Source organism: Phasianus colchicus, chromosome 10 (assembly GCF_987193195.1).
Source record: "Phasianus colchicus chromosome 10, bPhaCol1.hap1.1, whole genome shotgun sequence".
In the NCBI taxonomy this organism is placed as follows: domain Eukaryota; kingdom Metazoa; phylum Chordata; class Aves; order Galliformes; family Phasianidae; genus Phasianus; species Phasianus colchicus.
In genome coordinates this window covers 17,012,721-17,029,747 of record NC_143445.1, presented here as the reverse complement: position 1 = coordinate 17,029,747, position 17,027 = coordinate 17,012,721, and the positions used below count along the sequence as shown (strand labels likewise).

General features: G+C 40.1%; 1 protein-coding gene across 1 annotated transcript; it reads left to right on the top strand.

Moving 5' to 3' along the window:
- The first annotated feature begins 6,364 nt into the window (after window positions 1-6,364).
- RFC4 (replication factor C subunit 4) lies at window positions 6,365-16,926 on the top strand. Its single transcript, XM_031603587.2, has 10 exons — window positions 6,365-6,645; window positions 6,981-7,059; window positions 10,887-10,966; window positions 11,453-11,572; window positions 11,813-11,956; window positions 12,153-12,273; window positions 13,212-13,337; window positions 14,786-14,866; window positions 16,248-16,364; window positions 16,749-16,926. Exons 1-10 carry the CDS (start codon window positions 6,521-6,523, stop codon window positions 16,842-16,844), a joined length of 1,089 nt encoding a protein of 362 aa, XP_031459447.1. The 5' UTR covers window positions 6,365-6,520; the 3' UTR covers window positions 16,845-16,926.
- Window positions 16,927-17,027: the final 101 nt, after the last annotated feature.

Below are 17,027 nucleotides of genomic sequence, written 5' to 3'. Positions count from 1 at the left end.
CTTTGAAGCCTGCCTGAAGCTCCACACAAGATATTTCTGGGAATGGGAACAGCTATACACATAAAATGAAGAAATAGAACAGAGAAGTATGCAGCTGCCCACACAATCTGCTCTATTCATGCAGAATAGATTCAGCTCTAATTCCAGATTTCCCTACCTACCTATAGGATTTTGCTTTGGTCCACCTCTCCACGCATGCCAAAGAACATGACATCATTTATGTACAAAGTTGGAGCTGTAAAATACCCCTGTGGGCACATCAGATCCTATAGCACAATTGCTGAGTCAGTCCTGGTGTTGCAGAAAGTTTTATCTACCTCTGTGATGGGAAAATTCAATAAGCAGGTAGCTTACCTACAAGGCAGCCTGAGTATTTTTGCTGTCATGGTTGTTTTGGGTTGATTGACCAACTGTGCTGAAAGGTATATTCCATATTTCTATTGAGTTAGTTTAACAGTAAATCTGCTTGAAAACAAGTGAAGAGGAGGATGACTTGAGTTAGCCACCCACTTGCCAACATTTTAATATTAAAGCAAGAGCCACTTGTTCTGAGATCCTCTTTCTAGCAAAGCCCATCTGAGGAGTAACATTCATACTGTAAAGACACTGACTTACATTAAAAAGATTTCGTCAACAGAGGAAAAGATGCTCTTTCATCAGGAAATAAGGGAAGCAGACTGCCACCCAGCCATGAACTCTGGAGGAGTATGAAAGACCTGGGATGCTTTCACAGGATCATAGATTGCAGGTAGGAACACAGCAATAGAGAAGTCATGTTTCCAGACTCTTGACATACTTCTGTTGTTTCTTTTCCGCAGGCAGAGACACAATGTATAATCCCATTCATAAATGTATTAAATGAATTAAACTCCACTGAAACGTGGTGTAGATGGTTTGCTCTCATTACTCCTACAGGAAGATTGTTTGAGAACATCAAGGATAGCTAGGAACCTTTGTTTCATTTCTAGCTAAATTTATTCTCAGCTATTTTAAGACCATATGCTCCTATACCAACATTGTTACTCATTATCAGTAACTGCAGACACTTGTACACTTGTTATTTCAAGATCATTTTTTCTCTTATTATTTGTTCTTCTATATTTGCTTGTTTTCCAGTTGTCTGCTATGCTTTCAATAATTTTTGAACCTGCTGGTCAATTTCAATCTAACTCAGGAGACAGAAATAAGTTCTTGCAGGTTCACTGAAAATGAGCTGGGCATACAAAGCCCAGAAGGGGAAAAGGACTGAATAATTCCATTTTGTGGCTATCTTACAGACTAGCTAGCAACATGTACATACTAGACAGACAGCCATTACATAGCAGCCTACAATCAGCCATTGCTCCTTCCCCAGCTTATGCTGTGTGGTGGGTTATGTACGATTTAATCAGAGTTGAGGGTGCTATGGTATTACATGAATCATAATGAACAAAAGGGGGAAACTGGAATTATTTAGTGGGAAGGTCTGGGCTGCAAGACACAGCCACAGGGTAGCACACTCCACTGGATTTATAGACCACAGAATGATTTCTTTACACTGGCAAGATCAGTGATACCTGCATTAAAGAAGGCTGCTGTTCATACTGTGTATATTGCCATTGAAATTCCTAAATGGCAGATCCAGAGGGACTCAACCAATTCAGAAATGCTGCAAAAACACTGGTAATTCACAGCTCAGAGCTCAAGTTGAGTAAGGGAGAAACAGAAGCCCAAAATATAGGAATCTCAGAGAGAGAGACAGAAATGAAAGCTCTGTGTCTTTCACTCAAGGAATGGTTCAAAGATGCTGAAGCAACTCAGTCCACCACTGTAATGGTAATCATTTCCAGAGCTCAGTGTACCTGTGAAATTGGGCCACTACTGAAAATACAGCCTTCCACTCTGTAGCATAAAGTCCTCCCTGATATGTATGAGCTGGAGCTACAGAAGATGACAATTTACATTTCAGGCACCAGACAGCCTCACAAGAAAGCAGCACTGTACAGCAGGCTGTACAAACACAACAGTTCCACTAAAACGATGGCCAATAGGAAAGAGCTTGATTTCTTCACAGAGCGATAGCCTGAGAAATCAATAGCCGTTTATTAGATCCTGAATTGAACAGCTGAGGAAAAAAGCACTGTAAGCAATTTTAATAAACAGAAAATGACATACTGCAAACAAAAAGTCTTTACAAGATCCTATGGCTTCCACAGATGGAAGGGGAAATTCTCGCTGCAAAAAATCTGATCTTTCCTTTTCATCTTAAACAACTATACATGCCTTTCACGTATCACTAAAAACCATGTCGCCCTCTGAAACTGAAGGGCTATTAAAAATGAAATCTTAACCATCTTAGCTCTACTTTCCAAGCCACACATAGGCCTTACAGGTTCACCCATCTCTTAAGTTTTTCAGCCAAATCCCCTTCCAGAACCACATCACTAATTTCCAATATTCAGAGCACCCTTGAGGACTTGCTCATACTAGAAATAAAGGTAAGCAGATAGAATAACAGAAAAGCTTAGAATTCCTTTCCCAACTTTTATTTTTGTAAGCAAGCTACTCTTATATTATGACATTTTCTCCTTTAAATTTGGTCTATCTGATCCCCATATTGAAGGCCAGGGTTCTATTACTGGCTAAGAAGAACTGGAACACTGCTGGCACAATCAGGTAAGGTAATTATGCTGTCACCACTTCTAACTGCTTATGGCAATGCTTCAGATGTGCAGTACAGTTCTATTAGCAGAAGAAACTGGTAAATGAGTCAGATACTTCTTTGATGCATACCTACAAAGAAGGCATGCGTTGTTTCTTTTCTGCAACAAATCATGCAGTAAAGGACAACATCACCCAAGTTTTCTTACTTTTGTTCTTCTTGGAACACTTCAGTGTTCTTGCTTAACTTCTAAGATGGTCACATTGCTTATGCTTCACTGACTTTTCTTGGCTTTTCACTGTCTTTTCAGTCAGCTCCCACGACCAATCTGCAGTTCTCTGCTAAAACTTTCATGCACGCTTGTTCTCCCACACAGAGTTCACCCAGTAATGCCTGGGTCTCTGCCTTCATTCTTAGGCTCTTGATGATACTCCTGCAAAGCCTGACCTGCTTTGTATCAGATGCTGTTTCATATTCAGTGCTCTATTTCTTCACAAATCTATCTGGTTATTCTTTCAATCTATCTATAATTTTTGTAGGAACAAGATTTGCAATTTAAAAATGTATTACATTGTAAAAAAACCCAACAAACCTCTTTGGTTTTTAAGTCTGAAGACTTATACTCAATTTCAGGCATCTGGTTCCTGCATCTTGAGAAGGAATTAATAATTTCCTATTCACAGACTTCAACTTAGCCATGACTTTGTACATTGTGATCATATCCTTCAGTCACTCTTTTCTGAACTGATCCAAATGTTGTCCTGGTTACTGTATCTTTATTAAAAAAAAATCAAAAAGCCAATTCAGACCTCTTGTTGTTATTGCCATTGCTTTGAACTTGTTTGTTTATGCAAGCCAGTCTGCCTGCTCTGTACTGCTTACATAATTTTGTCAGAAGTCTTTGAATGTTGAAAGTCATCAGATACATGCTGTTAAAACTTTAAGAAAATCAATATATTTATATCTTTAATTACTTACTCTGCCTTGGTTTCTTTAAACACTTTCTAACATCTTTCCTTGTTCAAAACAAAACCTGAATTTTGGACAAAGCTGTTGGACAATGATCCTGATTTTTAGGATCAGATTAATTGCTGAATTCTGTCTTATTATGTAATTCATTTCAAGGAACCAGTTCTCTACTTTCAGTGTCATTAAAAAAAAAAAAAACAAAAAACCAACACGGGGTGAGTGTACACCTGCAAATGCCAGCAAAAGTGGACTAAGAAGGAAAGGGAACAGGCTTCCCGTTGAGATCAGTCCAAGGTGCCAAAAACCGCCCTGCAACCCAAATGCACATTCTTCACCTCCCCACCCACCCCACCACGAGTTCCTACTCCTACCTCCTGTTTGCTGACACAGTAGTGTGGTGTATTGGATCATCGCACTGAGCTGATGGATCTGCTTCAGCTGGAGGTGAAATGAGATGAAGTATTTGGAAGATAGCAGTGTTCAAGTGTGGTTGGATGACCTGGTTAGAATAAGAACAGAGAAGGTTGCTCATGAACATTATTAGTAATGAGACATCTGCCACTGGGGCATTACAGTTTTAAAATACTAACACACTGCTAACACACTGGGTGTTTTATGCCTTTATAAATTAAAATAGTCTTAAGTACTTCTATTTATGAAGTAAATATGTGATAAATATTCTTAAAAAGGAAAAGTGTCAAGGCCACCTCAAATCAACCTCCACCAACCTCATAACTGATCAGTTCTCCCTCTGGATTTCTGATAAAAAAAGTTAAGTCAAATTCCTCAAATGTTTCTGTCACAACCCAAGAGGAAAAAAAACACAAATATTTGTAATGTTTTTTAATAACTGTCTGGCACTTTTATGGACACACAGCCAATTATGTTATCGTGCTTTGGAAAACAAATCCATCATGCTCCAAATGATCAGAATTTGAAGATAAACTAGTTCTTCTGTGCATTAGACTGTAGACAGTTACCACGGACCACAGTTGAGAGACACTAATAGAAAAACTGTCTTTGCCATGATGAGGTCTGGAGACAAGCATATGAGAGAACACTGTAAACATAAGTTTGGTCTGTTGGACCTTAGGATGGTAAATGAATGCAGAACTGAGCAAGCATAATATTCAGTCTTTGTATTTATTCACTGGAGGGAGAGAAAAAACTGTGAGAGACAGAGAAAGAAACTGGAGCTTGAGTTCACTTATTTCTTTCTGGAATGTATTACTTTTGCTAAGATAATGAAATGAAATGTTCTGTCATGAAGAACATTCATGTTCTTCATGTTAATATATTTAATCTAGCAGACGGGAGGTTCCTTTCATGAGCTGAACATGAGGCTCAGACAGAGGTGATAAAATGCTCAAATGCTAGGAATATTTGAAGTGGCCCTTAAAGGAGAGGACAGAAGGGAGACCACAAAATAGAAGGAAGCCTTATACAGTTTCAGGATGAATACTGATCAGTTCTATCTGCTTATGCATCCTTACCATTTCCAAGTCACCATTACTTGGAAGTGTCAAGTGTAATCACAATGAGGAAAAAAGCAGCATTGCATTTTCATCAGGAACAGGGCAACTTCAGAAATTATGTGTATGGGCATCTCTTGCTGCCTAGGCATTTTCATGTTTCAATAATAGAATGCCAGATGAAAGGAAACAGCGTATTTAAAATTGCCCAAACACAGATTACAGGCTTGTCTTGCCAACAGAACGATGTATTTCCAGCCTCAGTTCTTTCCTGCACCTCCTTTTCCAAAGACTGCTCATCTGTTGCCATAGAAACCCTTTCTGCTCACTCTTCCCTTTAGCACAGGTTCAGTTCGGGACGATCCCCTCTGCAGCTGCCTGGGCTGCTCTGGCCTTGCATTTGCTCGGGGGCAGCCAAAGGGAAAGAGTAAAGCAGAACAGCTGCAAGTACCCAAAATGCAACTGCAGGCAGCAGATTTGCTTTACTTTTTATGCAGGAAACTGCCACACAGTGGGCGGATACGATGTAGCTACCTGCGCATGAAAACATGGGCGGGCATCGCGACTGCTGGATCTGCTGGGATGTTTAGTAATCCTTTAAAGGGGCCCGTCCCATCAACCACATCCTTCATTTTAAATCCTTTTTCTTATTATTTCGCTTTCATGGGAAGTAATGGAAAACGCTAAATAAATAAATAAATAAATAAATAAATAAATAAATAAATAAATAAATAAATGAATGAATGAATGAATGAATGAATGAATGAATGAATAAAATCCCCTTTACTTAACCGGTAACTTTGGCACATATAAGCCCCGCTTTGTACACCTGGGGGAGCTGCTCTCATAGCAGCGACGGACGGCACAGGTCCGAGCAGTGGCTGCCCTACGGCGCGATGCCAGCCGGGGCAGGACAGGCACTGGGGCTTTCGGTGTTCCTCTTCAGACCACTTCCCTCAGGGCGCAGCTCAGCCGCCCCAGCTCCCGCATCCTGACAGGAAACGCCTCTCCACCGCTTGCTTTCGGCGCTGCACGGTTTTTCTTTTCTTTTCTTTCCTTTTTTTTTTTTTTTTTTTTGTTGGAGAAACGGCATTTAGTAAGGCCAACGAGAAGGAGGAGCCGCCGGCCGCCCATCTGGTCCCTGGTACCGCCCCGAAGGGAGGTGCCAACATGGCGCTCCTCGCCCTCACCTCACGAGCTTCAGACAGCCGCGCATGCGCAGCACTGCCGGAGGGCCCGCCCACTCCGCCGAGTGAGGTGCTGCGATTGGCTCCTATCAGGCGGAAGTGGCTCCGCTTCGCCTTGAGTGGCGGCGGCTTGGCGGGAAGTTGCTGCGGGGCGCGGGGCGTTGGGGTTGTGTGCGTCGCGATGCGCTGAGCTTAACGGCCGCGCCGAGCTGAGGGGGCGGCGAGAAGCCGGGGCGGCCGCAGTCGTAGCCATGCAGGCCTTTCTCAAAGGCCCGTCCTCCATCAGCACCAAGCCTCCAGCCGCCAAGGAGAGGAGCGCGGCGGGGAGCAGCGGGGAAGGCAAGAGGCTCAAACCCGTCCCCTGGGTGGAGAAATAGTAAGGGCCTGCCGGGCTGGGGGTGGCTCGCACCTGTGGGGTGGCTCGCAGCTGTAGGTGTCTCGGCTGGGAGACAGCTGTGTTCCAGAAATGAGCGCGGGGCGGTGTTTATGTTCAGCACAGACGGCTGAACGTAAGCTGAGCTGTTGGGTCACCGCGGGGAGGCGGACCGGAGGCGTCTGGCTGAGTTCCTGTTGGGATTCTGGCCTCGGCTGCAGGATTTACTGTAGCTCTTTGATATCGATGTCATCAGGAAGGGAAGCGTTGTCTTTCTCAATTCCCATTCCCGCTGAAACTGTTTAGTGATAAACCGCATTTGATGTCTTTCTCTTTAGTCGCCCCAAAAATGTGGATGAAGTCGCCTTCCAGGATGAAGTTGTTGCTGTGCTGAAAAAGTCCTTGGAAGGCGCTGATGTGAGTGCTGCTGTAACGTCTGCTTGAGCACAGAACGTGTAGGCAGTGGTGGGGAGAGCTTCCCTTTTCCAGCGTGGCTATGGCCGTTTCTCTAGGCTAACCAATGACTTCCAATGGCACGTGGTGAGCAGTGCAGTGTCTCTGCTGTTTGCAGCTCTCAGAGCACTGTGAAGCTCTCAGCTCTGTGACACATTGGAATTTTTCTGGGAAATCTGAACTGGTAAACTTCCTGTTAATAATTTCAGTGCTGGAGAAGCTTGTGTTTTCTAGATGTTATTCAGCTGATGCTTCTGGTATTTATGACAAAGAGCAGAGGGGAAACTTTTCATAGAACAACTTAGTTTGCCAGTTATTGCTAATCAGTTTGAGTGATTTACTATGGAAAAAGCTAAACATGTTTTTTGGTGGTTTTTTTTTTTTTTCATTCCTCCCCCCAAGTGTGGAAAACCCCTTCCTTACATACACGTTGACACTTCTTTAGCTCCATATTTCACTTAGAAGGGGCATTCTTGTGCTCCAAAAATGTTTCTGTGGACAGCCAATGCTAGCTGAGCTGGTTGGTAAGGACGTTCCAAAAAGAGCAGTTGTGATGTGGATATCTGTCCACTGAGAGCTATAAAAACCATGTCAGGCTTCTCAGAGAGTTATGGAAGAAGTCTTTCACTTATTGTGTATTCTGATGTGCAATGTGTATCCATAGTCTTTGGTGTTTGAAACTCTTAATTGAAACAATTTATTCTCATTATGATTAGCTTGAGACTATTTATATCTGAAAATATTCATTTAATCAGAACATGCAAAAGCTGAAGTATTATATTTGAGTAGGGGGGTTAAAATGGTGCCGGAATGACCCAACTGGGAAAGACTCATGTAACTTATTTAGTCCATGTCTTCAGATTCAGTTTATTTTAAGAACACAGTTATGACCTTACTGTGTAACGTTGCATCCTCGGAAATCTAGGTCTCAACAGCAATGCTGGTGTATCTTAGTATTTGTATAGTTCTAGAAGTTAGTAAGGAACTGTTAATGGCTGAAGAGAACTGAGTTCTTTCATCTATTCTATCTGGACACATCAGTCTTGCAGTGTCACTTAGGTGATGGGTTGTCAAGTTCTATTTTGAGCAGCAGCTATTTAAAACCCTTTGCTTCTGGATCAGCCATGTATCTCAGATCATGAGCCTTGTGCACTTGTGCTGACTTCTTGCCTCCTGAGTTGAAAAAAGGCAAATTATAACTCCTTTCTATGGGGGTTACAGGCCTTATATTTTACTATAGCTACCCAAGCTCAGCAAGCCATTTGAGAACAAAATTGTGAGTTGTTCAAATATTTGATGCTTTCAAAATTTAGATGTTTTTCTTAATTCTTGAAAGAACTCATTCTGTCAAAAAGGCAAAAGTGTAATTTAAACTCTGAATGGCTGACTCTTGTTTCAGGAGTTCTTACTGAATTTGGAGATCTGATAGGATCAAAGAAACATCTGTGACAATGTGCTAAGCTTGTGTCATGTGCTTTATTTAAACCTTACTGTTGCAAATGGAAAGTTGGTCTTCTGTTGAATTGCTTTTAAGTATTTCTGGGCCTTGGTTTTGGAGTTGCTAAGTAGGGCAGGATTTCTAAAACCACAGTATATGTCAGTCTAAAATAGCAAGCATCTCTCTTGTTATAAACTGAAAAGATCAGAGTCCAGGTGGTTTTGAGCTGGAGACATTGATTTCTGCCTGCTAGGACTGTTTTTGTTGCTGCTTTTTTTTTCAGAGAAACTGACATGTTATTCTTTAATTTTCAATTACTAGATTATATTTCTCTGATAGAGAACCTAGAAAATTAAGAGTAGGACTTTAAGTTTGGTTTACATCCTCACTTGTGGTGAAACTTGTAGGCAGGTACTTAAGGCTTCTCCTGCTTGTGGTAACTCCTGTGAGCAGGTGGTGCCTGCAGGTATCCTGCCTTCCCCAGTGAGCCTGAAGCAATGGTTAACCAGCTCAGGTTACAGTCTGTTAAAATTAGTGCCACAGAGTTGTATGAAGGAGGGATGAGGCTGTGCTGGTTGACAAAGCAGTGTAAATACTGGTGATAACATCAGTGAGAAATGAGCATAAAAAGGGTTGAGCCCAAAGCAGTAGTTACAGCATGGATTTAACAAACTCATAAACACTGATTCCTGTTCAAGCATTAGCAGCTTAAAAGCTTTCTTTGAGAACTAGTGTGAATTAGCACAGAGCCATGAATTTATGAATCTTGAAAACACAACTCCACAAAATGTCTGCTTGTGCAGTGTGCTGACTAACATGGCTGGTGGTGAATTTTCTGTTGTCATTTAGGAAGCATTTACTCTTCATGGAGATTTCTTAAAACTATATAGGGAGACAGTAATGCTGTGGGGTTTAATTAAACTTGAAAAACCTTGTTTGTATTGAGTACTGTTTACTTTTCATTAGCCGGGGAACCAAGCAACAAATGATTGGCAGAAAGAGCAGGAAAAACTCAATGTGCTTTTTGTAATAAAATAATTTTGCCATCTATACTTTTCCAGCACATACACAGTTATGTTTGTTCTGTCTTACCTTAGTTTTTAAAATGAAATACTTCTTGCATAAGAGGTCTGTTTCATTTTCTGACTGTGGATCATACATCCCTGCATTTCACTCTGCTCTTTAGATGTCTTTGGCTTTGCTGCTCTGATTCTGTCTGCATTGCTTGCTATATTCAGCATAAAATTCTTTAACTTCTGTTGAATCTTTAGAAATAGAACATGAGCCAAAAATAAGTCAGACAGAGAGGTTTATATTATTGCTGTTCTAAGAATTTGGAACTGGAACATCTTCTACTGTCAAAAGCAGTTGTTTTAAAACACAACCTGATAATTTATTTGAAGGGCTACTTGAAATAGTAGTGCAGAGATGTATAGCTCCAATGCTGCTTGATTTCATCCAAAATTAAATCAAGGCTAAGTTATAGAAATTTGGTTTTTGACAGCTTTGTTCTCTTCCTGTTGATGTTGCTCTGATACATCTATGGGAGTCAGTGGATACTTGCTCTCCTGTTTTCCTGGACAACTCTGAAAAATAAATAAAGGAATTTCTCATAGAATAAATCCTCCATTCCTTTAATAACATTTTCCAGTTAGAATTCATCATTGTCTGTGGTTTCCCAGATAATGTCTTGTTAGCCTTGTGTTAGTTTTACTAATTGTCCATTTGTATGAAAGTGTGCATCCTAAGAGCTCTGTGTTACAGCGGTGAGGAATACAGGAACAGTCCTGTGACAGACAAACAAGGTCAGCTTTTATTTTATTTCCAGCTTGTGAATTCCAGACATCCAGCAGACATTTAGTGATAAGGAAGTTTTATGTGTTGTGCTCCTAAATATTATCCTATAAATATTACTGTGGTCTTCCCTGTGCTTCTTTCATCTTCCCATGTCAGTGTGCTTCTTTCCTGCATTCCCATTTCTCATACTAATGTCATTAGTGAAAATATTGGAAAGATCTGTTAACTAAATCTCTTTGAGAAATGACACGGGTTTCTTCCTTTGAAAAATCTTTGGATTATTTGGATATTTGCCAACACTACGCATTGCAGACAGTTTTTGCAAGCATTTGTGTGATGTTGCCACCAAACAGCTTGTCTGTGCATTCTTAAAAAGAGCAACTGTTTATCCTCCTTCAGAGCACTACATGCAGAGACCTAGAAGTGAGACTTCTTGTATTGTTTAGTAGGAGAAGTAGATAGCTTCTGTCAGGTGCTCAGATTCCCAGTAGATTTTCCTGTTTTGTTTGCTTGTTTCTGTTTGTTTGGTTTTTTTTAATATGCCTTACTGTTCCAGCTTCCCAATCTGCTGTTCTATGGCCCTCCTGGAACTGGAAAGACCTCCACTATTTTAGCAGCTGCCCAAGAACTCTTTGGGTAAGCTAGAATTGTGTTGCATTGGTATAAGCAACAATCACGTCTTCTAATTGTGTGTCTCAAATAAGAAGAGGTTGTTGCCTCTTCTTATGTCACTTTTGGAAACTTTCTCATATATTTTTACTCAAGAATGTCTTCATGTTCTACTTCAGCTCTAACGTCAGCTGTCTTTCTTGCTTGACCCTGATAACTCATGGTTACCAACATGGACCAGCAATACTTACTTGAGTTTAACAGCCATAGTAACTGTTGTAATTTTATGCTTCATTGATTCCCAGACTGCCAAAAACAATTTTAAGAATACCTAATTGAAATTCATACAAGACATTAATGATTTCATCTTAATTGTGCTTTACTGAAGTAGGTTATAAAGTAATACTTGCAGAAATAATATCTGATTCAAAAGGGCTGAAAGGTTGTTGGTATACTTTGTCACATACTGTTACAAGCAATAACAGCTAACATGCTGCAATAAAAATGTTACAGGCCTGAATTATTCCGACAAAGAGTCCTTGAGTTAAATGCCTCTGATGAGCGTGGGATACAAGTGATCCGTGAAAAAGTGAAGGCTTTTGCTCAGCTCACAGCATCTGGAAGCCGAGCAGAGTAAGTGCTGAACCTGAGCTGGCTTTGATGGACTTTCCTGCTTACAACAAATTTCATGATTGTTTTTATTCAGGTTTTCATAATTCTCACCCTGCTCTGAAATGAGCACTGCAGTCAAGCTTGCAATGTGTGCAGTACTTTGGCTAAGCTTTGTCTTGATGTAATTTCACATAAAATATGACTTACTGATATTTTAACTTGACTGTGTGTCTCCTGGATAACAGATTTCTTATCTTTCAGTGGTGAAGTTTGTCCTCCTTTTAAGATTGTGATCCTGGATGAAGCAGACTCTATGACCTCAGCAGCCCAGGCAGCCTTAAGACGCACAATGGAAAAAGAATCTAAAACAACACGTTTTTGCCTTATTTGTAATTACATCAGCAGGTATGAAGGGATTTGTTGCTTATTTGAACTTGTTATTCTTCTTCCTATTCAGTACCTCTTTTTTTTTTTTTTACTTTGCTTAGATTTCAACTTACATATTTTATAGTGTTACGACTTGTTTCTGTTGTTTGCCTCCATAGCTTCATGCACATGAATGTGACCATGTAATTATGTGGCAAGCATTTTTCTTTTTCAGAATAATCGAACCTTTAACATCTCGATGCTCCAAATTCCGTTTCAAACCTTTGTCAGACAAAATCCAGCAACAGAGGCTATTGGATGTTTCTGAGAAGGAAAATGTGAAAATCACTAGTGAGGTGATTACTGAGTAATTTTATTGTTTAATCCAGTGCATAACTGCATTGCGGCGCAAGGACCTGAGCCAGCATAGCTTTCCAGACTTCTCAATTGTACTAAATATCACATTGAAAATAATTTGGATGTCATTCTTCTCACACAGATTTGGATGGAATTTTCAAGGTCGTCTTAAAATCAAAGAAATGTCTACCAGAGTAGATTAGGGGAAAAACTCTTGGCTTTTTGCTCTATACTGAGTATAACTTAATTAACTTACAACCATACTTCATTCTGAAATTGCCAGCATGTGCTTGCAGTGCTTACAACTGTATAATTTGTGGTGTACCCAGTGCTTCCACTTTCTGGATTACACTTGCAGCTACTCAAGATTTGTTAATCACAATGAAACTTTAAGGCTGTCAAACATGAGTAGTGACAAAATAGATGTTCTGCTAGGTTATGTTTTGTTCGTTTGTGTTGTTCAAATCTGTTTCAGTTCTATCTCAACCTCTTTGTATGTGCTGAAGTGCTAGGTGTAATTCACTCCACTGTATATCACTTTGCCCCTTCTAAATATGTTGCTTCACAAAAGCTATGTGTGTAATACAAGTTGCCACAGTTAAAATACAAATACAAGTGTGGGTAAAGCAGTGGATCATTGCATTATTGTGCACTGCTGTCCTGAGTTTCGTTTCAGTTATGAGACAAGTAACTTGGGGAAGGCTTGGTGACATATTTGTGGAGTAAATTCATGGTTGTTAGATCTTCTCTCCGCATTAGGTCTGTAGTAGCATTTATGTTATCAGATAGGTTGCACTGTAAATTGTGTATTAAGGCTGTCTGTGTCCATCTGCTTCAGGCATTGCCTGATGTTCTAAAGTCAATATGCTGAGAAAGTCTACTGTGTCTTAATTAACAGTGAAAATATAACTTGGCATTTTATCACGTGATCTTTCAGGCAGTATCTTACCTTGTTAAAGTGTCAGATGGGGACTTAAGAAAAGCAATTACTTACCTTCAAAGTGCCACTCGCTTAATGGGTGGGAAAGAGATCACAGAGAAGACTGTCACTGAAATTGCTGGGGTAAGCTTTGTTTTACAGCTTCTCCTGTAGTAAGTCTGATATTGTTTGTGTACGAAGTATACTTGCTCTCTGTGCCTTTGGTCGAAGTTTCATTAAGACAATGGCTTTATGCATATTAGCTTTGTTAGTAGGGTTCTGATAGTCCCTCAGGATTTAAAGGACTGCCTGGTTCTACACACTTACTACAATGCAAGTTAATACCAGCTTCTGTCCATAAAGGGAAAGTGTAAAACATACTTAATTTGAACTTCAGTTGAAGTATTCTCTCTGTTTTAGTGAAACAGCAGTGACTTCATCCAGAATGATATAGATAATATTGACAGAGAGAGCAGAATTCTGGGAGAAAATAAGTATTAAAAAGCTGATGTGAAGGTGTTTCTATGGCAACAAAACACCCCTAGAGCAAGAAATTGTAAGATTAGGACTTGAAAAACTGAAAAAGTAAATTGGCTTTAATGATGGACACCATTCCTTTGAAGGTGTCACTGTAATGACTGATTGTGAAGGCTGAGAGGAATGGAATGGAAACAGGCAGTGGCTACTGTGTGTGCTTCATAGAACAGTTGTGGCTTTCCTTTTTTCAGTGAACTGTTCAGTTCACACACAGCATCTAGCTGTATGAAAAGAGCTGGAGTTCACTTACAGGTAAACGTCATCATTTCTAAGAAGCCTTTTTAGCCTTCTAAGAGTTATTAGGCTGCTTAGGAAGAAAACATAATAGGAAGGAGAAGCATAAAATTCCATTTGACAGCCTATTGAATAGTACTTGCTTAAGCAAAAGGATCACAACTCACATCTCCATAAAGACTTTCAAGTTTTTGGTCATACAGATCTTTCACATGGAGGGGTAATCTTAGGACAGAAGACAAATAAAGAAGCTTTGAAAGCAGACATTCAGCTGACAGGAATGATGATGTGTAGAGGGGAGAATGTCATCAGTACTCCCTGCTCTGAGATAAATAATGGCATCTGTCAACTTTCCTCTTCCAATTTATTGACTGATATTGTTCACTGGGCTTTTTTTTTTTTTTAAATATTGTTCCTGTTGCATCACTGGAGAGAAAATTAATTTGCTGTGTTCCTTTGGTGCAGTATGGTATAGAAAGCATTGCCTGTTAAACGAGGTCTTACATTCAGTGTCCCAAATAAATGATTGTGTTTTGATTTGAAAAATGGCTTTGACAATTCACTATCATTATATAGCTCTTATCTTAATATCTCCAATATAGAACAAATAGTAAAGCTGAGCTCTCAGTTCTTTTTTTAAAAAAAGAAAAAAAATTATCTAGTCTGTCTGAGAAACTTGAGAGTGGTTTGGTGAGTAGAAGAATGGAATGGTCTCTTTTATGAACAGTTCATATTTGCTGCTGCTGCAAACATCAGCTTCAGTCCTGGCTGAATTCTGAGTGCACCCAGTTGAAAGTAAGAAATGTAACTTCTTGTTGCAGGTCATCCCAAGAGAAACAATAGATGGACTGCTGTCTGCCTGTTGGAGTGGTTCATTTGAGAAACTGGAAACAGTGGCAAAGGTAGAGTCCCTTAGTGCTCTAGCCTAAATATTTTTCTAGGCCGCTGCCCCGTGAATCCATTGTTATGGCACTGCAGCTGAGAACTGTGTGGCGTCACATCAGTCAGGAGGTGCATTTCAAGAAGCACGTCTTTCACCTGATAGTATGCTGAGCTCTCCCTTCTGAGGAAATTGTGAAAGCTGCAAAACAAGACTTCCTACCAATGTAACTGTCTTTCTCCTGGACTAAACTGATGGCATGTAGAGCTGTTAGGCAAGATTTGGCACAGTAGGAATTCATAGTGAGATGCTTAGTTCAGAGCTTTAGAATTGCATCTTCAGTGGACAGGACTAGTCTCTGAACTAGTCACCTACATAGCAACACAGAAGCATGTTAGATGAGAAGTATCTGAATAAAGCTGTAGTAAGCCTTAGGTCTTAAAATAATTCATGTTAATCTTACAGTACAGTAAGTTTGTCTTACCAACTGCAGTGACTTAAAATAGATCTTGCTGGAGAAGGCACAAGCTGCTGGTTTATGGAGGTAGATTTATTTTCTTTAATACAAACAAAAGTTCTACTCTGAAGAATGTGAAGTTCCTAATATCATGAGTTCAAGTTTAGGTGTGTTGAACTGGATCTTGAATCTAGGGGGAATCTCTGATGTAGCTGAGCTTCCTGTACCATTCCCTGCTACAGTGGGGGTTTTGCTTCAATATTGGCAGTTGGTGTACAATTGACAGAACTTGACTGCATGCTTTTATAAAGCACAGTACTCTATATTTTGTACCAGATTGCACTTCTCTATTTTCCTAAACTTCTGTCTGCTTAAATGGCTTAATGGATATTCTTCTCAATGTTTACTGCCATGTGGCACTACTTGTTTAACAAAAAAAGAAAAAAAAATGGTATATTCAGTAGCCATAGTTTTTAATTTATTTTAAAAACTTCTGGCCTTACAGTTCACTATATGTTTGAGATTACTCACTACCAGATGAAGAAAATAAATCAAAATTGGCTACACTTCAAAATGTGAAGGCTATGAAACTCTGTCATGTGGTGCTATGGATGCTGAGCTTTCCTAATTTTAGAGTGAGTTTGGACAGGTTCATCAGAGGTTGCTCAGAGTGGCTCCAGCTAACAGAATCCTTGAGATGTGAGTTGTCTGAAGCTGGAACAACATTTAGGCAAACACTGCACTACGCCTGCTGTGCTCTTTGGTGCTCATTTTGGGTCACTGTGAGGCAGGATCCTGGACTGTGTGTAAACTGATTTGTCCTGTACAATATGAAGTTCCACAATAGGTTCCAGTAGAGTCTTCTAGTTCAGGCAGTTTTTCAGATTGGTCTTCCCTTTTCCTGTGTTCTACTGGTTAATTATTTCCATTTTCTACCCTTACACAGAATCTTATAAATGAGGGGTATGCTGTTGCTCAGCTCATAAGCCAGCTTCATGATCTTGTTGTTGAGAGCGAAGACTTCAGTGACAAGCAGAAATCAATCATTGTTGAGAAGCTTGCAGTAAGTTGGTAGTTTATCTTTTTAGAGGTGAGAAGTTATTAGTCTAGTGGTTAATTTCTCCTTTTTTATCTCAAGTAATTAGCTCTGATTTAGTTTCCAGTATTTCTTGGTATAACCCAGGTAGAACATATTAACCACTCTGTCATTTGCAGTGCAAGTGGTGCATCTCCCCCTCTATTTATGAACTGTGAAGTCTTGGCTTCCTTGAGAAAGCTTGTTTTTCCCAGTGTGGTCTGAGAGGGACATGATGTATGAGCACTGGAGAAGTTGGAGCCAGACAATTAACCAGTTGCTAACTTAGCCAAGTTGCTCTCCCTTGTAATATGAGACAGCTGTCTCAACAACAGTTTGTAAAGAGTTTTAACTTCTCATTTCTGTTTGCAGGAAGTGGACAAATGCTTGGCAGATGGTGCTGATGAATACTTGCAGTTGATAAGTCTGTGTGCCCTTGTGATGCAGCAGCTAACGCGAAGCACCTAACTCCTCCAGCATGGTTACCCTGGTGGTTGTGGGATCTGCCTACTCTTGTATTGTTTTTACAATAAAGTAACTGCTCAGTGAATGGTTGTGGTTTCATTAAAAGAAGCATGAGCGTGACCTATTAGCTTATTGGAGCCTGGGGCCTTTGAAAAGAGGACAAAGAAGGAACCACACTTCAGACAC